The 23,172-nt window shown below is 33.6% G+C and overlaps 2 protein-coding genes across 3 annotated transcripts; both read left to right on the top strand.

Annotated features, from left to right (window-relative positions):
• The first annotated feature begins 1,641 nt into the window (after nt 1-1,641).
• On the top strand, nt 1,642-22,852 carry LOC121242372 (disease resistance protein RUN1-like). The gene is made up of 7 exons (XM_041140244.1): nt 1,642-1,860; nt 2,035-2,275; nt 3,017-4,118; nt 21,092-21,370; nt 21,458-22,462; nt 22,549-22,785; nt 22,829-22,852. The coding sequence occupies exons 1-7, from the start codon at nt 1,755-1,757 to the stop codon at nt 22,850-22,852; spliced, it is 2,994 nt and encodes a 997-aa protein (XP_040996178.1). The 5' UTR covers nt 1,642-1,754.
• LOC121242599 (protein SUPPRESSOR OF npr1-1, CONSTITUTIVE 1-like) lies at nt 4,568-6,751 on the top strand. 2 transcript variants are annotated; one of them, XM_041140505.1, is made up of 5 exons: nt 4,568-4,617; nt 5,033-5,733; nt 5,819-6,288; nt 6,523-6,649; nt 6,739-6,751. In XM_041140505.1, the coding sequence occupies exons 2-3, from the start codon at nt 5,206-5,208 to the stop codon at nt 6,254-6,256; spliced, it is 966 nt and encodes a 321-aa protein (XP_040996439.1). In that variant the 5' UTR covers nt 4,568-4,617; nt 5,033-5,205; the 3' UTR covers nt 6,257-6,288; nt 6,523-6,649; nt 6,739-6,751. The 2 variants fall into 2 exon arrangements, with proteins under 2 accessions (XP_040996439.1, XP_040996438.1); XM_041140504.1 differs by lacking the exon at nt 4,568-4,617 and having other exon boundaries at nt 4,624-5,733.
• Nucleotides 22,853-23,172: the final 320 nt, after the last annotated feature.

The following is a 23,172-nucleotide window of genomic DNA, read 5'->3' as shown; positions in this document are numbered from 1 at the left end:
ATCTATTTGTGTATGGCTTGGTACCCTTTGTCAGCTGATTGATAATTCTTACAGCTTGTCTTGCTTTGATGGCATGATTCTTGAGACCTTACGGATCAAACCCGCTCCTTTAAAAGAGAGGTGGTGCAAAGTCGTCAAGTGGCGTAAATCACCATCAAGGTGGTTTAAATTGAATACGGATGGTAGCAGTCTTGGCAACCCGGGTCCTAATGGTATTGGTGGTGTCACTCGAAATGACCTAGGATGGCTTGTGCAAGCGTTTGCCTCTCCCATTGGTTTTGGTTCTAATAATAAAGCGGAACTTTTTGCGCTTCTTAATGGCATGTGGCTGTGCAAGGCACTTCAGCTCTTTAATGTGATTGTTGAGGTTGATTGGATGGTGGTTATTTCTTGGTGGCATAGAGAGTGGTGTGGGGTTTGGTACCTGGAGGATTATTGTGAAGAGATTGTTGGTTTGGCTCAATCTATTAATTGTCATTTTCAGCATGTATTAAGTGAAGGAAAAAAGGTGGCGGATTGGTTGGCTAAGGATGGTGCCAATGGTGTTGCTTTGGTCTACACAAATAATTCAATATTGCCTCGGGTCCTGAGAGGTTTGCTTTGGTTGGATTTATCTGGCCTTCCTTCCTTAAGATGTCAGTAAGTTTGTTTATGTTTTTTGTTTTTGGTTGCCATGTTTTTTCATTATGTTTCATAGGCTTGTTTAGGGTCTTTTCCAGGCTTGGGTTTTTTAAGGTTTTCTCTCAAGGACTTTGTTTTGTTTTCACGGTTTTCCTTCTTTACAAGTGAGGGTTTTATTAATAAATTTGGGAGGGCGTCACTATTGGACAAGTGATTGCCCACCTTTTTTTTTTTTTTTTTTTTTTTTTTAAAAAAAAAAAAACTAACTATAGCTAGCTAGCACCCATATACATGGTTTTGAGCTTTTGAAGTATGTGCAAATGAGATCACCCATGAAATCACATGCATTAGGTTAATTATATTTTCCATGTGAACTTTAGAGGGGTTCTTTTGGATTCTTCTCTCAAGTCTCCATTGAAAAGCACAATCAAACATAGCGAGTTAATCACGGAGGATGGATTGGTTAAACAAGAAAGTATATTAATTTAAATGAAGTTGCTTGGGGAGTTCCCAAGTAAGTCTACAAACGTCCAAATCTAACACCCACTAGGATTATTCTAATAAATTTATGGTATGAATTTAAATGAAGTTGCATGGGAACGTTGAAGATTTATTACATTAAAGTAGTTGTTTCAACATCTTCCCACACTATTAATATCGTTTCAAGATATGATCTAGACTTCTTTCTTTAAACAATATTTTTATTTAAAAAATAATAATTAAAAAAGGTCACACGTGGGCGGCTAGCTAGCGTGTCGGTTTCTCTCTGGCTTTTGATAGGAATATGATAAATTGGATTGAATTAATGGGTGAATTTTATAGTATTTTCCTTCCAATTTATAGAAATATAATCAGCTATGGATTTAGGAAAATGATATTTAATAGAAAAAAGAAATCTGGCCTTCAGGTAGCTAGGCAACAATTGGATGCCAACAACCGATCAAACTCCATGCATGATCTCTTGTAATTAATTAATCCCCATAATCCCTTTGAATGGAGTGGAATGATTGACTTGCGGGATGCTGTTGCCAAGAAGTTGTCGAGAAGTTTCTCTTTCTTTCTTTAATCCAGTACTTCTGATTGTCTATAATTGGACCTCCTGGTGAATACTAATCACGCATGCAGAGATCGGGATGACTTCTTCCATTACCTTTCAAGGACCTTCTTCCTCTTCCCTATACTTTTCTTCTTCTAATTCCATCCGACAATGGAATCATGATGTATTCTTGAGTTTTAGAGGTGAAGATGTTCGCCAAAACTTTGTTTCCCATCTATACCAAGCTTTGTATCAAAAGGGAATCAATACTTACATAGACAAGAATCTTGAAAGAGGAGAGGAAATTTCGCCAGCACTTTTCAAAGCTATTGAAGGGTCAATGATTTCTATGATTATTCTCTCTAAAAATTATGCAGAATCCAGATGGTGCTTAGACGAGTTATTGAAGATTCTTGATTGCAAGGAAACAATGAAACAAATTGTTCTACCAATTTTTTATGACGTAGATCCATCGGAAGTACGACATCAAAAAGGAATTTTTGGAAAATCATTCACCAAACTTGCAGAGAAGATCAAGAATAACGTAAAGGTGCTGGAGTGGAAGATAGCTTTGAAAAAAGTAGCCGATTTGTCCGGGTTCCAATTAGCGAGCTTCCGGTGAGCTTTATCTATATGCATGTACTGTATGGTGTATATGTGCATATGTGCTATTGAGATATTTATGGAGAAAATTGAGACAAATCCACAATCTGACATGGGGAACTAGTGAAAATAAAATACCATACAAAAGCAAAAATATTTCATATTTATGATTATTCGTTTGGGTGATATTTTGATGAATTGCAAGCAAAAACATAGGAATATAGCAATATATGGAATTTCATCCATAAAATAACTTAATGATAGTTAGAAATAAATAATATGTAAGAAAAAAATTGGAATTGTTCATTTTTTTGGCTTATATAAAGAATAAGATTGGGAATCATACCGTGGTAAAGAAAAAAAAAACTAATCTGAATAAGTAGTGACTTTTAGTTTTAATTTGTTTCTAGATAAAACTGAGAAATACTCTTAATTATAGTTGCGGATTTACATGAGGGACAAATCTATTTGAGAATGGGAAAAATAATAAAAATAACAAGTTTATAATACAATATATGTGTGTGTGTATATATATATATATATATATATGTACAAACAATGAAAATATACAAATACACAATCTATTGAAACATTCGGATTAAGGAAGGAGAAAGGCTACCTTTGACATTGCAATCTTATGCTGTCATTTCGTACGTAACGGAGAAAAAAAGGAAAAAATATATTATAACTATCTCATATTCATATGTTATTTAATGTGAAAGTTCTAACTTTTTTTCATCTCTTTTATATTGATAGGAATGAATCGGAACTTATCCACACAATAACTCACTGGGTGGACTTAAGAATGGTAAACCATACATCTTTACATGTAGCCAAGTATCCAGTTGGAATAGAGTATCGTGTACAAGATGTTTATCCACATTTAAGTATTGGAAGGAATGATATTACATGCATGATAGGGATATTTGGAGCTGGTGGAATTGGTAAGACAACTATTTCAAAAGAGATCTATAACATGATTTATTCTCAATTTGAAGGGAGTTGTTTCTTGAAAGACATTAGAGAAACTTCAAAGCGAGCGAATGGCCTAATTCAGTTGCAAAACAAACTTCTTTTTGAAATCTTAGGAATAGATCTGGATGTTCGTGATATAGATAGAGGAGTCAATGTGATTCGGCATAGACTTCGCTCTAAAAGGGTTCTCCTCATTCTGGATGACGTGGATGAGTTAGTCCAACTAGAAAATTTAGCTGGAGATCGCAATTGGTTTGGTTTAGGAAGCAGGATCATCATAACAACAAGAGATCGACATTTACTAAATAACCCTAAAGCTGATTCAGTATATGAGGTGAAGATATTGGACTACAATGAAGCTCTTCGACTCTTTAGTTGGCATGCTTTTGAGAATGAAGAACCGATTGAAAATTATGTGGAACTCTCTAAACAAGTATTGAAATATGCTCGAGGCCTTCCACTAATTTTAACAATTTTAGGTTCGGATCTAAAAGGTCGAAGTATACATCAATGGGAAAGTGCATTGAATAAGTATAGAAAAACTCCTAATGGAAATATTCAGAAAGTACTTCAAATAAGTTATGATGGGTTGGATAATAATGAGAAGGATATGTTCCTTGATATTGCATTTTTCTTCAAAGGAGAACACTTGGATGATGTCATAAAAATATTTGACAGTTGTGGTTTTTCACCAGATCATGGTATCAACAGGCTTATAGACAAGTGTCTTATTACTGTTGATCGTGATAATAAATTGGGGATACATGACATGCTACAAGATATGGGTCGAGAAGTTGTTAGACTACAATCACCCAAAGAACTTGGTAAACGCAGTAGATTGTGGTTTCATGAGGATGTTCGTCATGTGTTAGAAGAAAGTACGGTAAGAGTCACAAAAAAATTTAGTTTCGCATTTATTTCCCTTTTTTTAAAGTGAAACCAAGTGGAAAATATATATACAAAATCTCCTTTATCTCAAAATGAGTTTTTTGTTATAAATGGATTTCGTTTAAATAATTAAGATGATTCAATAAAAGTTTAATAAGAGAAACTTTATGCAATAATTTTGCTGACACTTTCTTGTGTTCTCTTACTAGGGAACAAACAAAGTTGAAGGCATGGTAATAGATTTTCCTGATGGCGAAGACAACATCATAAACTTGGGTTCAGATGCCTTTGTATCAATGAAAGGGCTTAGAGTTTTTATAAATCGTAATGCACGTTTTTCTGTGGGGCCTAATTATCTCTCTAACGAGTTAAGAGTACTTGATTGGTCTGACTATCCCATGCAATCTTTACCAGCCAATTTCAGTGGAAACAAACTCATCGTCTTTCGAATGGGTCATAGCTTGGTGATCATGGAGTTAGGCCAGAGATTCAAGGTATGTACAATTATAATCTTCAATTTCTTTCCTTGAACTATGTAGTAAAGTCACTAGCTTCAAACTTTTTTTTTTTTTTTTTTTTTTTTTTTTTTTTTTTTTTTTTTACAGAACTTGAGGACTATGGATCTCATTGATTGTAAATTCTTAACAAAAATCCCAGATCTTTCAAGTGCTTCAAATTTGAAGGAATTGAAAGTCAAATATTGTGCAAGTCTAATTGAGGTGCATGATTCCGTTGGATTCCTGGATAAGCTTACTCGTTTGTCTTTTAAACAATGCCCTGACCTCTCGATATTTCCAAAATGTCTCAAGTTGAGATCTTTACATAGGCTTGATTTTGAAGGTTGCCCAAGCTTTTGTAATTTTCCTGAAATCGAGAGTAAAATGGAAAAATTAGCTAAATTACATGTAGAGGGCACTGCAATTGAAGAACTACCTTTATCCATAGGGAATCTGGTTGGGCTTGATCTTTTAATTCTAAGAGGAAACAAAAAACTTGTTCGTCTCCCAACTTGCATTCTTCAGTTGCTGCATCTAGGCATAGTTAAGATCGTTGATTTACAAAATATTTTAAATTTTGGAAAGATGGGTGATAATAGACAATCCATTCTGGCTATTGAGTCTACAACAATGGAAGATGAGATCTCGTCAAGTGAAGAACAACTCCATGAATTGCCGGCTCCAGCAAGTTCAAGCCATGGGAGCACTGCATCACAAGTGTTGAATCTTCCAAATTATTCCGAATCAGAATCAAATTTTTTTCCATTATCAAATTTCTTTACCATGTTTAGTTCCTTGGCCAGTTTGTATTCCTTGGATCTATCGAGGAGTGAAATTGTTAGCCTTCCCACTAGCATCAAAGGATTTGTTAGACTGTCTATACTTGGGTTGATGGATTGCAAGAAACTTGAAGAAATACTAGAACTTCCACCAAATATAGAAGTAGTACATGCTTCTGGATGCGAGTCATTAGAAAGATTTCCAGAAGTATCAAAAATATTGCAATTCCATAGAAGCCATATCAGATCGTTAGCATTGATTAACTTGTTCGGCTGCAACAAAATGCATGTGGATATATGGAATCGTCATGGGCCAAATCCTTTATTGCAGAAGGTATCTCTTTCAATCTCTCATACACGCTTGTGGGTGCTTCTGTATATAGTTTGCATGACTGAAAATTGATGCATTCGTTTCACAGGAAAATTATCAAAAAGCGTCGTCAGATAGTACTGGGCATTGTACGAGACTTGATGATGTCCAACTGAGTGGAACAAAAACATGGGTTATAGATATTGAGGGGCCACACTATTTGGAGAATATATGTGGAATAGCATTATATTGTGTTGTGTTTTATGAGGGAGGTGATTGGTTTTTTGATAAGATAAGGGCTAAGATAACCTGTGATGTCTCAAATCATGTATGCGACATTAAAAGAGGGGTTCGATTGTTAAAAAATGATATTGAGCCAAATCGATATAATGTATGGGTGGCATACTCATCAATAGAATCTTTTAAGCTTAAGGTTTTGGACAATCTTAGAGTTCATTTCTATACCCAGTTGGGTCATTTAGGGATGTTTTATAAAAGTTGCGGAGCCAAAGTGGTATACAAGCATAAAAGGGAGGAGAGCAAATGAAGAAAAAGAAACGAGGATGTAACCCATCTGAGGTGATATATTCCTTGAATTTTTGTTGTTTCTCTCTGACTTTTGTATCTGTGCTTTGTAATGATTAGATGAAATAAGATGAGTTGAGAGGCTCTCTCAATCCAAACAGCCCCTTAAACTTCATTTTGTTTTAGCAAGCTTCATATTTAGAAGATTTCAAACTTGCTGATACATAATAGTTAAGGATCTTTGCCACTATGGACATCTAATAGAAATTCATGTGGGGGTTTTGTTAGGGGTATGAAGGCTGCATCCAAACAAGTTGTTGGATGAACCAGCTCTGAAATGGTCTTCATTTCGACTCACACTACTTTTAAAAATGGATGAATTAATGATATCCCAAGTCGGATGACCTCTAATCAGGTAAGATTTCCCATTAATATGGTCCATTCCTTTAGTTTTAGTGGAATTTTGAATCAGATATAAAATGATATTGAAGTTTTATGTAGCAGTGAGAGAACATACAAGCACAAGTGCAGCAGTGGGAAGAACAACTCAACTCTGGGGCCATCATATTTGCCACAACCTGCCAACTCCATTCAATACATCCAAATCAGGTTGAAGAAATATCAACTCTCTTGAAGTAGTCAACAGAAAACTAGATAAGGTGATCATTGAAGGAGATTTTCTAGTGCTAACCACAACATTTCAAAATCTGCAGGGAGATTTTGCAAATTCATCCCATCATTGACCACATATCCTTTGTACTAAAAAAGACATCGGTTCCCAAACCAATTTTGAATTATTGATAATACAAGTAAGTCGGTTGACCCTATTCATACTGTCTTTTGCGAGTCGCCTGGCCTTCCATCTCCTACCACCAACGTTGGATGACTTTGGATTCTTACGGGATGGTTTCCAACTTTAAAATCTGCTACATGTCCATATTTTATATATATATATATATATGTATATATATAGCATATATATATTATATGTTATACTAATACTCTATTCTATATTAATATAGTATTAAAATATTATATATAGTTATAGTGATTTATATAGTTATTTATATATAATACTTATGTTAATACTAATATATTAGTATATTATAGTGGATTACTAATAGTGATATACTTAATACTAATAGCTATTTAACTATTAATACGCGGTTACATACACTTTTTTTTATGAGTGTATATGATCAAATGTATATAAATATATTTATTAAAAAAATATATATTATAATTTATTATGCCATAAAATGTATTTATCCTTGATATATGTATATATATATATATATAGTTTATATTAATAACATATGATCAAACAAATGTTTATGTTTAAGATTAAAATTTTATGTTATTTGATTATTATGAGTAATAGGATTTTAAAATCTAGTCTTGTATTAATTAGTAATTTAGCATATACTATAAAATTATTTTATATATAATATTATATATATTATATATAAAAATCATATATAATATATAAACTCATATAAAAAATATTTTATATAATATAAAAAATTTAAATATAATAATATATGAACCGGTTTGGTCCAGTGCTAGAGGGAAACTGGAATTAAACCTGTTCCGGCCAGTTTTTCTAAAGATGAAAAACTTATACCTGATGGAATCAATTTGAAACTGAACCGAATCAACCAATTTGGGCCGGTTCACCTTATACCGATTTTTATTTTCACCCCAACCACCAATTAATTCCCCGAATGAGCTTTTAAGACTTTTGGGATTTCTAAACGTGGAACCATTGTAAATTTTATCACATTTAAGTGCCTATTCCAAGTTCCAACAATATCTTTATTGAGAGTGTCAAAACTAAACTTACAAATAGATTTATCTAAAAACTTCCTTTTGTTTTCAATCTTGTTTTTCAAAGTGAGTATTGAATCTCAGTACTAGTGTCATTTCCTTTTGAAAGCACAATCAAACAGGGTGAACTAATCAATTAAGGAGTATGGATTGGCTTTGGAAGAGAGTATAGTAATTAAAAATCAACATGCTTTTAATTTTTGAACGCGTTTCTTTTAAAGAGAAAAATAAACCTAATAAAAAGTATAAAGATATAATTAACTTCACCATGTCTAATGATACGGTAGAAAAATTAATTAAAATAATATATCTATGTATATATATTATTGTTATGGTTTCGTTACTATCTCCAAAAGTGGTGGGTATCAAGAATATCTTAGATATTTTCATAATACTCTACGACTATTCATGACTTTATTATTACTTTTCATTTACTTTTTATTATTATTCATTACTTTTTATTATTATTCAATATTCTATTATTACATTTTCATTACTATTCACAACTCTTCTCCACATTTCTCACTACCCAAACATACCAGCATGTGACCGAACAATACATTTAGTTGTTTTTTTAATATTAAAAAAATAGAAAAATGCACTGTTCATCTCATGCTTCGGTAATACTAGCATTTTCCTTATTGTTAAATATCAACCATGTTATATTATTCCGGCATCAAAGTTTCAAACTCGTAATACTAAATATAGTTTTAGAATGTATAAATTCTACACTCGTTTTAAAAAATAATAAAATTTACTATTTAAAAATAATTTTTTCATATAGTTTCCAGATTTATCATTTTTCTAAAGTGAGTGCCACCCTAAGACCGAATTATTATTTAAAACTACTCACGTACACGATTTTTTAACCAAATTAATTACTTGTGCGTTTACCGAGAAAAACCAGTACTAGGTTTATTATCAATTTCCATTGCCGTGAACTTTAGAGCTTTGGATTCTTCTTTATCGATATCCAGCTGTGTGATGAACTTTAGACCGAACCAACACTTTTAGGCCAATGTTTCATCCAATCTTATCATTATAACTTTTTTAAATTTCTATATAAAATATAATAAATAATTCAATTTTTTTAAATTTAAATTCAACTTTTTTAAATTTTAAAATAATAATAATATTAAAAAATAATATTCTAGTAATATATTTTTTTTAATTTTTATCTTTCACCTAAAACTACCTCATTTCATCATCCAAACCAACCCCAAATATGAAGCATAAAAAGTCACAAAAGTATAATCATTGGGCAACACATGATGCATATTCCATATTTTCTCTATCCGTTAGACCAAATTGATCAAGCGCCCTCGAGGATCGAACATCCCCAATACCATATATAACTGGACCTCTCTTGTGAACATTTATCGCACATACAAAGGAGATCATGATCACTTCTTCAATGGCCTCACAAGGAGCTTCTTCCTCTCGTCCTCTTCTTCTTCCATCTGTCAATACAAAAAAATTAAAAATTGTCGACGTTTATAATATCGGCAGTTGTTTATGTGCTGGAAAAAATATATTATTGCCGGCATTTAATTTTTACGTTAGTAAAAATTTGAATTTTCTGATGTTTATATCAATGTTTTAAATTTCGTACCATACCGGAAGATAGTTTCGTCCTGGTAAAAATTTCGGCCGTTTTGGCCCATACTGGCCGTATCGGCCGATATTTCGGCTTTTACTTGTTTCATTTTTTTTTTCATTTCTTCAAATTGCAAGCTCATTTTTTGACTCTCCAATTCAGATTAGACTATTTATAATTTATATATATTTATATATAATTTATTTATATATAGACTATTCAGAAGCGGTATCTAATGTCAGATGACCTCTGATCAGGTAAGATTTTCCGTTAATGTGGTCCATTCCTTTAGTTCGAGTGTTTGAATCTGATATGAAAAGATTTTGAAGTTTTATGTAGCGGTGAGAGAACATACAAGCACATGTGCAGCAGTGGGAAGAAACAGCTCAACTATGGGGCCATCATATTTGCCAAAACCTGCCAACTCCATTCAATATACGCAAATCAAGGTGAAGAATTATCAACTCTGCTGAAGCAGTCGACAGAAAACTGGACAAGGCCGTGATCATTGAAGGAGATTTTCTAGTGCTAACCACAGCATTTCAAAATCTGCACATTTTTAGAGATTTTGCAAATTCATCCCATCATTGACCACATATCCTTTGTACTAAAAATGACATCGGTTCCCAAACCGATTTTGACTTATTGATAATACAAGTAAGTCAGTTGCCCCTATTCATATTGTCTTTTGCAAGTCGCCTGGCATTCCATCTCCTACCACCAACGTTGGATGACCTTGGATTCTCAGGGGATGGTTTCTTTTAAATTTTTGTTCCTTCTCTCTGCGTATTATATCTGTTTTCGCTTTCTTACTAAATATCAAAGAAAAGAAATAGCCATAGGCGGTGGCATTGCCAAAATTCAATTTTTGTATCTATGTTCCAAAAATTAGCTTTATCCATCTCTGTGCATCTTTGTTTTGTTTTTTTTTTTTTTTGTTTTTTCTAATTTTGCTATGTTTTAGCCACCATATAGGACTGTTCACCCGAGTTTCGGGCTGGGTATCGGGGTATACCAAGCCAGAAACCTGAGTTCAAACCTTGCCTGGGTATACCTTGGCCGAAACCTAGATGAAACTGGGTTATTGAAACTCGGAAATCTGGGCTTTACTTGCATTTTTTTTTTAACATAAGCCTATATGTTACTCAAAAAATAATTTTCAAAGGCATAATTTTTTATTTTATTTTTATCTAAAAGCCTACATTTCATTACAATTTTTTCAAGAAAAAATATTGTTAAAAGGCATAATTTTCTTTTACATGAAAGCCTATATTTTATTAAATTCTTTTCAACAAGTCATGTTGCAAACCATAATACTAATACATTGAACATTCTTTATAATAATAAAAATATATTAAAAATGAAAAACAAAATTGTTATATTTTCAGACCTCTCACAAACAAGTACTCAAAGAACCAAATTAACGTAACTGGTTGTAATATGCAATTAATATTGAACAACAGACAACCAAAATACCAAGAAAATATATGATTAACGTGATCGGTTTAGTTTTCTATTTTAAACACATTAGAAACCCGAAATCACAGTATATACTCATGCAAAATAAAAATAAAAGTAAGAATAATAAAAGAAATGTGAAATCAACACAAGAAATTACGTGATTCGACCCTAATAGTCTACATCTAAGGCAGGAACAATCTATGACCCTTTATTATTGAAAAATCCATCAAAACTTGAGTTTACAATAACTTATAATCGTTGATCACTGCACAAAATATGGATTGGCTTTCTCGTATTATCCTATAACGAAACCACACCATAAAACACACTTAATCATCTCCTCAAGCTCTAATTTGATCTTGGTAAGACTCGAGTTTGAAAACCCCTTCCATTTCTCTCCCAAGATCGCGACTTCAATTTGGTAAAGTGACTTGTACTCTTTGATCCACGAAAGGACACTTGCCTTATATACAAATACATATTTACAAGTTTGCTATTAATCAAATATTACAAAACTGCCATTAACCTGTTTGCCATTTTGGCACTTAAGGTCATCCATGGAATGCTGGGAATCAGCTTCAGATTGCTTGAGCTCTAAACGATTATCATGATCAGAAGCGGATTTTTCAGTAACGAAGCCTTTCCCACCTATTCGTTTTTGGCTTTGCTGTGGAGTTCCACGCTTCTCGCCATTGATGCTAGGATGCACATTTTTGAGATCTTTAAGTAATTGCAACTACTCAATCTCCCCATCTTTTTTTGCAATAGTCTCTTTGAGAGATGCCACTTGAAAGGTCAACAGAAGCATAAAAACAACATCATGAATCTGGTTTCTACATAATATGATATGTTTTTAAGTGACCTTTAACTACGATTGCAATGTGCACCTTTGTAAAAACATGAACCAATGTATATGGGGATCTTGTTGCTACATCTAAACCCATATGAAGAATCTTGGAAGTGCTCCTCAATACTGTCACTCTAATTATCAGTATTTCCCACTTTGAATTAAGGAGTTTCATAGTCAATTCCGTACCTTTTGGCTTTGATGACTTCGTAGCTCTAAGCATTGTTTACCAAAAGAAGCTCTAAATCAACATCAAACCCCCCACCCCCCGGGGTCCCAAAATCATTGGTCTTTGCAACTTCCCTTCTAGCCTCTACAACCTCCTCAGTTCATTCTTATTTAGTAGTAACCATTAAAATGAGTTTTGTGGAGAAAAGTTGTAGTTTGCAATTCCGAAAATTTTCTTTCTAACTATAGCATTAGTAAAACACATGCACACCATATTCGCATGATTCCTTATATAAATTTAAATTTAAATTAATTTAAGGATCACTCATTACAACAAATATGACCTTTTACGACCAACTTGTTCATGACTAGTCACAATGTTGGCTGCAAATAGGAACTTTTTTTGGCTAGCAGCACACCATAGAGACAATAAGAGGATGACTTATTTAGGATTTAGGAATATCTGATGAAGAATAAGTCTTGGTAGCAGCCACTGTGCAACATCAACCAAAAGCACACCTTACGTGGCACCGAATTTTTTTCCCTCCTCCCTGTGGCTCGTTTTTCTCTCACTCATTTAAAATTTTCTTTGAGCCCCGTCCTCCTCTCCCCCTTCCCCCCACCTTAGCTCCCCCCTCCCGATGCAAAGCACAACTTTGTCCTCAACCTCAAGCCCGACGGAAGCCCTCAGTCCCCAAGCGTGCGAAGCTTCCAATTCGCAACCCCGACCCCGACCCCAAGCACCTTCGACCTCATCCCGACGGAAGACGAAGTCCCCAAGCAGCGAAGCTTCCAGTCCGCCCCCCTAAGCTGGTCGTCTCTGTGATTTCTTGGTTTGCTGTGATTTCTTCCCTGTGCAGTTCGATGAACCTGAGTTATTTTGTCCATCAAAGTGGGGAAATTTCAACTCTATCCTCAACACCTTAAAGAGAAATTTCATATTGGCATGGCTTGAAGATATTACTGGTTTAGGATGGTTTGAGGTTTCTCAAGAAACATTCAGGACAAATACTTTATTGACAGATGATCTTGTAGTAGTCTGTAGAGGCATTTTCACCTCTTCTTCTTCTTACTTTTTTTTTTTGACCAAATTTTGGAGTTTTTAATAAGAATGAGAATTGTTACCATCAAGAAAAAGAGAATGTTCAAGTGGCATATGTCTTGGAGATTGACATGGTTTGTAGGCGTACAGTGCAATTTTCAAACCAAATGCTTAATGTGGAATGTTTTGGAAATGCTCTAAATTGTGATTTTCCTTTCTATTTTGTTTTTTTTCATGATTTCTTGTTTGAAGAAGTCGAATTCAGTTCTTCGTCTAGTTTTCCTCTTCACATATCCACCTCCTTTCTCATTATGCTTTTTCTACTTACTTTTCACCATTGAAAGTCTGCTACATTAGAGTCTCATACTTATGCTTTCCAGGTTGCCAATTGATGTTTATAGCAAAATGAAGGAACTAATGACGGGGATCCTTTCCAATGTTTCAGGGAGCCAAATGGCCATTTTCTAATCTCATTATTTCTAGGCACCTGCTCATCTCCTTTTGCTTGCAACATAATAGGCGTAACTGACTTCATAGAGTTGTCTAGTTTAGCAGTTTTTGTTATTACACTTTTCCATGTCATGTAAAAGGAAAAACAAAAGAGGAGAGATTGCTAGGATTCCTAGGTGGGTGTGATACAAGTTGGTCCCTTGTAGGAGGTTTGGCTGATAGGAATGCAAAGATTGTATCTAGTTTTTACTTGTTTTTATCGCAATTCTAATACACATTGCAAAATAAGCATTCTGTTTTGGTTTGTCAAAAGGGGTCTGGTCTTTTTTATGCTCTTCCAAAATTTATACATTTTTTTGTACAATTTTATTTTTATTCAGAAGCAGGTTTTCTGTGCAATATTTATTCCAAGTTGAGTGAAGTTCTAAAATTTCATCCTTGGTTCTAAAAGACATGAGAAGACTGAAATAGTCTCTGAATTGTTAATTAAAAAAAAAAAAGATTGTTTTCTTGCTTAAAGAAAAATTCCAATGGCAGTTGATCAGTGTCATCAATTCCAATTTTTATTTCCTTCATTTATTTGAGTATTCCCCGAACCAAGCGTTTGTTGCTTAGAAAGAAAAGCAAAAATATATACATAATTGGAGCGGATATTACAGAATTAACACGCGTTCAAACTTTACAAACAAAATATTACAGAAGTTGCTATTGCTTCCAGTCTCTAAGGCAACCCACCTCCTTTTGCAATTCCTCCAATAGTTTCTCTGATATCTCCAACTTTCCTTGCAATTCTTCAACTGCTTTGTTGTGTTTCCTAGTGACCAAGGCAGCAAGAAGGCAAGCCACTACATCGTTCAGTTCCTTTATCTCCTTTAAGATTGCCCCTTTCTCCATAATAATCTCATATAGACTTAAATCCAATTCAACAAGTGAAGAAAAAACCAACCCTTGTCGAGACTTCTTGTGCTAGTTGGTTTCAGATGCTCTATTGCGAAAGACGGTAAATTCTCCACAAGGCTCAAAGCATGAGCTAGAAGAAGCCGAGCTTGGCCAAGATATGCAAGAGAGGAACCAATGGAATTGAAAAGCACCAGCAAGTCCAAGCTGCAGCTTAGATATTCATCCATAACAGCAATTTCCTAATTACCAATGGGGTAATCAATATTTTCAAAACTAGCTCTACAAAAGTTTTGTTGATGGCGGGTAGAAGGCATCATAGGATGCTGCATTCAGTCTGGTTCCTAGAAAAAACATGGACTTACGAAAAAATTTCTTAAAATATTTAAAGGGATGCTGCAATTATACATCCGTGTTAGATTCAAAAGCACGTCAAACAATTCAAGCATAGAATTCAAGCATAATCCATATCAATTTAAGCATAGAATTCACATCAATTTTAACATTTTAGCAAGAAATTAGGAGTGACAGAGGCAGGGAATTCAAGCATAGAATTCAAGCATAATCCATATCAATTCAAGCATAGAATCCTATGTTTTTTTTTTCTTTTTTTTTTTTGCCTATTTGGTAAGATTTCCTTATTCCAAACCATTTTAACTATCTTTTCCTTTCTCTAGCTTTTGGGTAGTCGTTGTGGTCTTTTAATCAATCAATCATGACCTCCCACCTCAAATCTCATATCTTTCTAGATCTTTTACTTCTTTGATCAGAAATCTCATATTAGTTTCCTTTATTCCTTTTCCTTTCTTAGACAATTCCATCATAAGCTTTATGGTTTTTCATTGTTGTCAGGCAATTTCATCTTTTCACACGGCAACCTACTTCACCCTTGAAACTTTATTTTTGGCTTTTTAGAGCTATTAATTTGAGACAAACGAGACAAACATTAATCCATCAATTTGCAGCTTACTCAAATCTTATATAGCATCTGTACAATATCTTACAATTTGCAACTTACTCAAATGAGACAAACATTAATCCATCACATACCAGCCAGCAAACCACTTTTCTCTAGCTTTGGTGCTTTGAGGATGAAAAGGTGATCACAGCACTAGATGAAGTGATTGGAGAGGAATGTGAGGCTTTACAAGCCATTTGTCTCTTTAGACTACTTGAAATTCAGAGAGAGCAATGAGAGGGGCAAGTTTGAAGCTGTTGGGTTTATTATTATAGATTTTGCTGGGATTGGACTGTAGATTTGATGGTTGAAATATAAAGCTGGTTTTAATGTGTGTTGATCATATATTTGATAACTATTCATTTGTTAGTTGTCAAGATATTAGTGCAGACAAGGTTTCTTTATATGCTTTTCTTTATGCAATTTTAGTGCTCAGAAGAGAAAAAGAGAGAAGGAAAAAAAGAAAGAAGTGATGGTGGTCAATGAATTTGTAAGTTCCACTGTTTATTTATTATTTTTATGGTGGAAGAAAAAATGGAGTGGGAGTTAGTTGAGTTTGGAAAGCTTTGACTTGTTGGTTGTTGTAGGGGAAGAGCTTGTACAGTTGGAATTCCAACCTCCAACTTATGCATTTGTATCATATATTATTTTTATCCATGAATTTATGTACTTATCGGTGAATGGAGATAGAATAAAAGCTAGCCACAAAGCAGCTCTATAGTCTTTTATTTGTTAATTTCTTTCCACCATTTGGGTTTTGGAAAGAAGAAATGCACTTGATCAGTGGTTTGATATGGACTTAGACGAGAACACCATATAATTTTCACGGGTAGGTGATAGACAGGGGCTAGGTCTTAAACTTACATAGCAATCCAAAAACCAAGGAATCGTAAAAGACCTAATTCCTTTGGGCACCAGCTTGGCTGATACAATCATCATCAAATCCAAAAACCAAGGCACCCTATAAATTTTATTCAATCAACTAAAACATGCAAGCATGCTACTCTAACAAACTCGGTCAACTACCCTCAAGGATTCCTCCTAGAAAAATAAAATGAAGGATTGATAATTCATATAAACCACTTACAGCTCCTACGAACTAGATACATATCACATAATACATAGGAAGGAAGCATTGATTCTTTCCATTTATCCACCCCAACTTTATTGTTCCTCTATTCAAACTGTGTTACTCATATATATGGATTTTATATCAGCTGGCATCACATAATTGAGGATTATGACATATATGAAATTAGTAAAAAATGCCAAGCCTCATAATTTTTTTTGGAGAAAGTAGAAACTATAGAAGAATAATTAGAAATCAATACAGAAAAAATGAATGAAAATGAGAAATCCACCTTCTGCAATAGGAAACCAGCAACGGGCTGCTTCAAAGTATTTTGTAACCCCTTCAGTTGATGCATGAGCTCGATGTGCAGTCCCAAAAGCATCATTCATATAAAGCTCAGCTAAGGAGGCGAGCTTCTTTGAAACGTCAGGGCCATTCTTTTCTTCCTCTTGTAAAATCTCACATTTTCAAGAAGAAGAACACTGCCGTCAGGAAGTGAAGCCACCTACTTTTCTGCCTTTGGACCAATAACGTCATCTGCATTCATACATGCTTTTGGACCAATAACGTCATCTACCCTTTTGGTCAGAAGTTAAAAACCCAGATCTGCATACATCTACCCACCTACAATCACCATGCAACCTCCTATTGGTCTGAACGTTCTCCAATTTACATAGTGCGACATCATACCAACACGCTGACCAGCAGAAAGAAAGCTAGCTTACTCTTTTTGTGAATATATATTTGCAAAAACTACCAACTCTGTTGTTTTGTATGTTCACATGTGGAAATTGAGATATGTGTTCACCAATTTATCAAATTTCAGATCTACTATAAGAAATGCAGCCAACGCCTTAGTAATCAACATTTTCATGACATTTTAAAAGTACTTTTTTCTTTCTCATTTAGTCGGATTTCATCTCTTGTTCAGTGATTCCAAAGATCTTCAAATGATGAGTTCCTATTTGAAGTCTTCGGTTATGAACACCATAATTAAATAAAAACTTGACCTTCAAAAGCAACTCTCAATTAAACGTGTGTGCTTTTAATAAATATAATAAACAACTCATTTCAACTCATTATTACAATTTTTCAAATCTCAACACAAAATATAATAAACAATTCAACTTTTTCAAATTTTAAAACAATAATAATAATAATAAATAATATTCTAATAATATTTTATCAACTCAACTCAACTCACTTCAACATCCAAACGCACTAACTTCAACATTCTAATAATATTACAATTTATTATTATTATTATTATTATTATTATTAATATTCTAATAATAATAAATAATATTTTATTCTAATCAATTGCTAGTAAATGACACAAACAAATAAATAGGTGGTTAAGCACCTGCTCCATTAATTCCCTGACATCTTTAACCTCTCTGCTGCTCCGTGCTGCACCTAACTCAACTCCAGAGACCCTCTCAGCAAACTTCAAAGTACTTAAGACTTTCAGAATATGAGTTTATAACAGGATTAAGCTGCACAAACATAAGGGTTTTCGCTTGACCAGCTGTGATGTTAGAAGCAATTATATGTTTCAGTTGATCTCAAACATGGAAATTAAAGCAATTCATGAAGTGTATACACAATAATGGGATCGATAAAGAGAAATTTTAACATCTTATAGAAACTATCGAGTAATTGAAAGCAGCTTGTCACAAAAAGAAGATAACTAACAAAATGCCCAGAGAGCTTAGCTAAAAAACAATTACCCAGAGAGCTTTGTAGGAGTTGAGTGACCTTGATATGATCTAGACTTCTTTCTTTAAACAATATTTTTATTTAAAAAAAAATTAAAAAAAAATAGAGAAGGTTTTGTGACTTTTTTTAGCTAAATATATAGATTAATAACACTAGTGGGCGGCTAGTGTCGGTTTCTTTCTGGCTTTTGATAGGGTGGCTTCCATTCACCAACGAATATGATAAATTGGATTGAATGGGTGAATTTTATAGCGTATTTTCCTTCCATTTTATAGAATATAGGGCTGGATTGAATTTGAAATGAGATCAGATGAGATAGTTTTAGATGAAAGATGAAAGTTAAAAAAAAATATTATTAGAATATTATTTTTTAATATTAAATTGTTTCAAGATTTAAAAAAGTTGAATTGAGATATAAAAAGTTGAATTATTTATTATATTTTGTAAAAATTTGATAAAACTATAATGATGAGATGAAACATTTTCTGAATTCAAACGTGCCATGAATCGATTTAGCAAAATTATATTAGAAATCTGACCTTCAGGTAGGCGCCAACAACCGGTCAAACTCCATGCATGATCTCTTTTAATTAATTCATCCCCATAATCCCTTTGAATGGAGTGGTATGATTGGCCTGCTGGTTAGCTAACATGCGGGACGTTGTTGCCAAGAAGTTGCCGAGAAGTTTCTGTTTCTTTCTTTAATCCAGTACTTCTGATTATCTATAATTGGACCTCCTGGTGAATAGTAATCACGCATGCGGAGATCGGGATGACTTTTTCCATTACCTTTCAAGGACCTTCTTCCTCTTCCATATACTTTTCTTCTTCTAATTCCATATGACCATGGAATCATGATGTATTCTTGAGTTTTAGAGGTGAAGATGTTCGCCAAAACTTTGTTTCCCATTTATACCAAGCTTTGTATCGAAAGGGAATCAATACTTACATAGACAATAATATTGAAAGAGGAGAGGAAATTTCGCCATCACTTTTCAAAGCTATTGAAGGGTTAATGATTTCTATCATTATTCTCTTATAAAATTATGCAGAATCCAGATGGTGCTTAGACGAGTTATTGAAGATTCTTGATTGCAAGGAAACAAAATTGTTCTACCAATTTGTTATGACGTAGATCTATCGGAAGTACGACATCAAAAAAGGATTTTTGGAAAATCATTCACCAAACTTGTAGAGAGGATCAAGAATAACGTAAAGGTGTTAGAGTGGAAGGTAGCTTTGAAAAAACTAGCCGATTTGTCCGGGTTCCAATTAGCAAGCTTCTGGCAAGCTTTGTCTATATGCATGTACTGTATGGTGTATATGCGCATATGATGCTACTGAGATATTTATGGAGAAAATTGAGACAAATCCACGATCTGATATGGGGAACTAGTGAAAATAAAATACCATACAAAAGGAAAACTATTTCATATTTATGATTATTCGTTTGGGTGATCTTTTGATGAATTGCAAGCAAAAACATAGGAATATAGCAATACATATATGGAATTTCGTCCATAAAATAACTTAATGATAGTTGGAAAGAAATGATATTTAAGAATAAGATTGGGAATCATACTGTGATAAGGAAAAAAAACTACTTTGTATAAGTAGTGACTTTTAGTTTTAATTTGCAGATTTAAAACTGAGAAATACTCTTAATTATAGTTGCAGATTTACGAGAGGGACATATCTATTTGAGAATGTGGAAAATAAATAAAAATAACAAGTTTATAATACAATATATATATATATATATATATATGTACAAACAATGAAAATATACAAATACACAATCTATCGAAACATTTGGATTAAGGAGAAAGGCTACCTTTGACATCGTAATCTTATGCTATCATTTCGTACGTAACGGAGAAAAAAAAGGAAAAACAATATTATAACTTTATCATATTCATATGTCATTTAATATGAAATTTCTAACCTTTTTTCATCTCTTTTATATTGAAAGGAATGAATTGGAACTTATCCACACAATAATTCAATGGGTGGACTTAAGAATGGTAAACCATACATCTTTACACGTAGCCAAGTATCCAATTGGAATAGAGTCTCGTGTAAAGGATGTTTATCGGCATTTAAGAGTTGGAAGAAATGATATTACATGCATGATAGGGATATTTGGAGCTGCTGGAATCGGTAAGACAACTATTTCAAAAGAGATCTATAACATGATTTCTTCTCAATTTGAAGGGAGTTGTTTCTTGAAAGATGTTAGAGAAACTTCAAAGCGAGTGAGTGGTCTAATTAAGTTGCAAAAGAGACTTCTTTATGAAATCTTAAGAATAAGTTTGGATGTGCATCATATTGATAGAGGAGTCAATATGATTAGGCATAGACTTCGCTCTAAAAGGGTTCTCCTCATTCTTGATGATGTGAATGAGTTAGTCCAACTAGAAAATGTAACTGGAGATTGCAATTGGATTGGTTTAGGAAGCAAGATCATCATAACAACAAGAGATCGACATTTACTTCCCCTTTTTTAAAGTGAAACATAGTGGAAAATATATATACAAAATCTCCTTTATCTCAAAATGATGTTTTAGTTATAAATGGATTTCGTTTAATTAATTAAGATGAATCAATCAAAGTGTCATATCTAAATGTCTTTTTACTAAATATATATATATGTACATGTATATGTATATTTATATGTAAAGACAGTAAGGATACAACAGATTACCCTTTTTTGAGAACTATATTATACCGTCAACACAAAAATTATGATTTTAGCAAAGTTTAATAAGAGAAACTTTATGCAATAATTTTGCTGACACTTTCTTATGTTCCCTTACTAGGGAACAAACAAAGTTGAAGGCATGGTAATAGATTTGCCCGATGGCGAAGACATCATAAACTTGGGTTCTGATGCCTTTGTATCAATGAAAGGACTTAGAGTTTTTATAAATCGTAATGCACGTTTTTCTGAGGGGCCTAATTATCTCTCTAACGAGTTAAGAGTACTTGATTGGTCTAAATATCCTATGCAAGCTTTACCACCCAATTTCAATGGAAAGAAACTCATCATCTTTCGAATGCGTGATAGCTTGGTCATGGAGTTAGGCCAAAGATTCAAGGTATGTACAATTATAATCTTCATTTTCTTTCTTTGAGCTATGTAGTAAGGTCGCTAGCTTCAAACAATATTTTGTTTTTCTTAACAGAACTTGCGGACTATGGATCTCATTGATTGTAATTTCTTAACAAAAATCCAAGATCTTTCAAGTGCTTCAAATTTGAAGGAATTGAAAGTCGAATATTGTGCAAGTCTAATTGAGGTGCATGATTCTGTTGGATTCCTTGATAATCTTTCTTTTTTGTCTTTTGAACAATGCCCTAACCTCTCCATATTGCCAAAAAGTCTCAAGTTGAGATCTTTATATATTCTTAAGCTTGAAGATTGCCCAAGCTTTCGTAATTTTCTTGAAATCAAGGGTAACATGGAAAATTTATGTACATTACATGTAGTGGGCACTGCAATTGAAGAACTACCTTTATCCATAGGGAATCTAGTGGGGCTTGATCTTTTAAATCTAAGCAACTGCAAAAAACTTACTCGTCTCCGAACTTGCATTCTTCAGTTGCAGCATCTACGTCGGGTTTGCATCAGGGATTGTCAAAATATTTTAAATTTTGGAAAGATGGGTTATAAAAGACAACCCATTCTGGCTATTAAGTCTACAACAATGGAAGACGAGATATCTTCAAGTGAAGAACAACTCCATGAATTGCCGCCTCTAGCAAGTTCAAGCCATGGGAGCACTGCATTACAAGTGTTGAATCTTCCAAATTGTTCTCAATCAGAATCAAATTTCTTTCCATTATCAAATTTCTTTACCATGTTTAATTCCTTGGCCAGTTTGTCTTTCTTGGATTTATCGGGGAGTGAAATTGTTAGCCTTCCCACTAGCATCAAAGGATTTGTCAAACTGGCTTACCTTGACTTGAGCCATTGTGAGAAACTTGAAGAAATACCAGAACTTCCACCAAATATAGACCAAGTAGATGCTTGTGGATGCAAGTCCTTAGAAAGATTTCCAGAAGCATCAAAAATATTGCAATTGCATAGAAACCGCATCAGATCATTAGCATTGATTAACTTGTCCCACTGTGACAAAATGCACGTGAATATATGGAATCGTCATGGGCCAAATCCTTTATTGCAAAAGGTATCTCTCTCTATCTCTCATACACACTTGTGGGTGCCTCTGTATATAATTTGCATGATTGAAAATTGATGGCATTCGTTTTATAGGGACATTATCATATAGTGTCATCAAATGGTGGGCGTTTTACGAGGCCTGATGATGTCCAACTGAGTGGAACAAAAGCATGGGTTATAGATATTGAGGGGCCACACAATTTGGAGAATATAAGTGGGATAGCATTATATTGCGTTGTGTTTTTCAATCGAGATGACTGGTTGTGGGATCAGATAAGGGCTGAGATAACAAGTGACGTCTCAAATCATATATGCTACATTGAAAGAGGGGTTGAATTACTTAAACTAGATTTTCATTCAATGCCATATAAAGTATGGGTGGCATACTCATCAATAGAATCTTTTAAGCTTAAGGTTTTGGACAATCTTAGAGTTCGTTTCTATATCCAGAATGATCATATAACGAAGTTTTATAAAAGTTGCGGAGCCAATGTGGTATACAAGCATGAAAGGATAGCAAAGGAAGAAAAAGAAACAAGGATGTAACCCATCCAAGGTGATATATTCCTTGAATTTTTGTGGTTTCTCTTTGTCTATCTGTCTTTTTTATCTATGTTTTGTAATAATTAGATCAGATGAAATGAGTTGTGAGACTTTCTCAATACAAACAACCCCTTAAACTTCCTTTTGTTTTAGCAAGCTTCATATTAAGAAGAT

Source organism: Juglans microcarpa x Juglans regia, chromosome 8D, assembly GCF_004785595.1.
Source record: "Juglans microcarpa x Juglans regia isolate MS1-56 chromosome 8D, Jm3101_v1.0, whole genome shotgun sequence".
Lineage (NCBI taxonomy): Eukaryota > Viridiplantae > Streptophyta > Magnoliopsida > Fagales > Juglandaceae > Juglans > Juglans microcarpa x Juglans regia.
Note: the sequence above shows the minus strand (reverse complement) of the source record. Positions and strands in the feature narration are given on the sequence as shown.

Coding starts and splice junctions, on each gene's coding strand:
- LOC121242599 (XM_041140504.1), top strand. CDS start 4,741: ATGGATCTCATTGATTGTAAATTCTTAACAAAAATCCCAGATCTTTCA. Junction 5,734..5,818: donor CAAATCCTTTATTGCAGAAG/GTATCTCTTTCA, acceptor TTCGTTTCACAG/GAAAATTATCAAAAAGCGTC.
- LOC121242372 (XM_041140244.1), top strand. CDS start 1,755: ATGACTTCTTCCATTACCTTTCAAGGACCTTCTTCCTCTTCCCTATAC. Junction 4,119..21,091: donor ATGTGTTAGAAGAAAGTACG/GTAAGAGTCACA, acceptor TTCCCTTACTAG/GGAACAAACAAAGTTGAAGG. Junction 21,371..21,457: donor AGTTAGGCCAAAGATTCAAG/GTATGTACAATT, acceptor TTTTCTTAACAG/AACTTGCGGACTATGGATCT.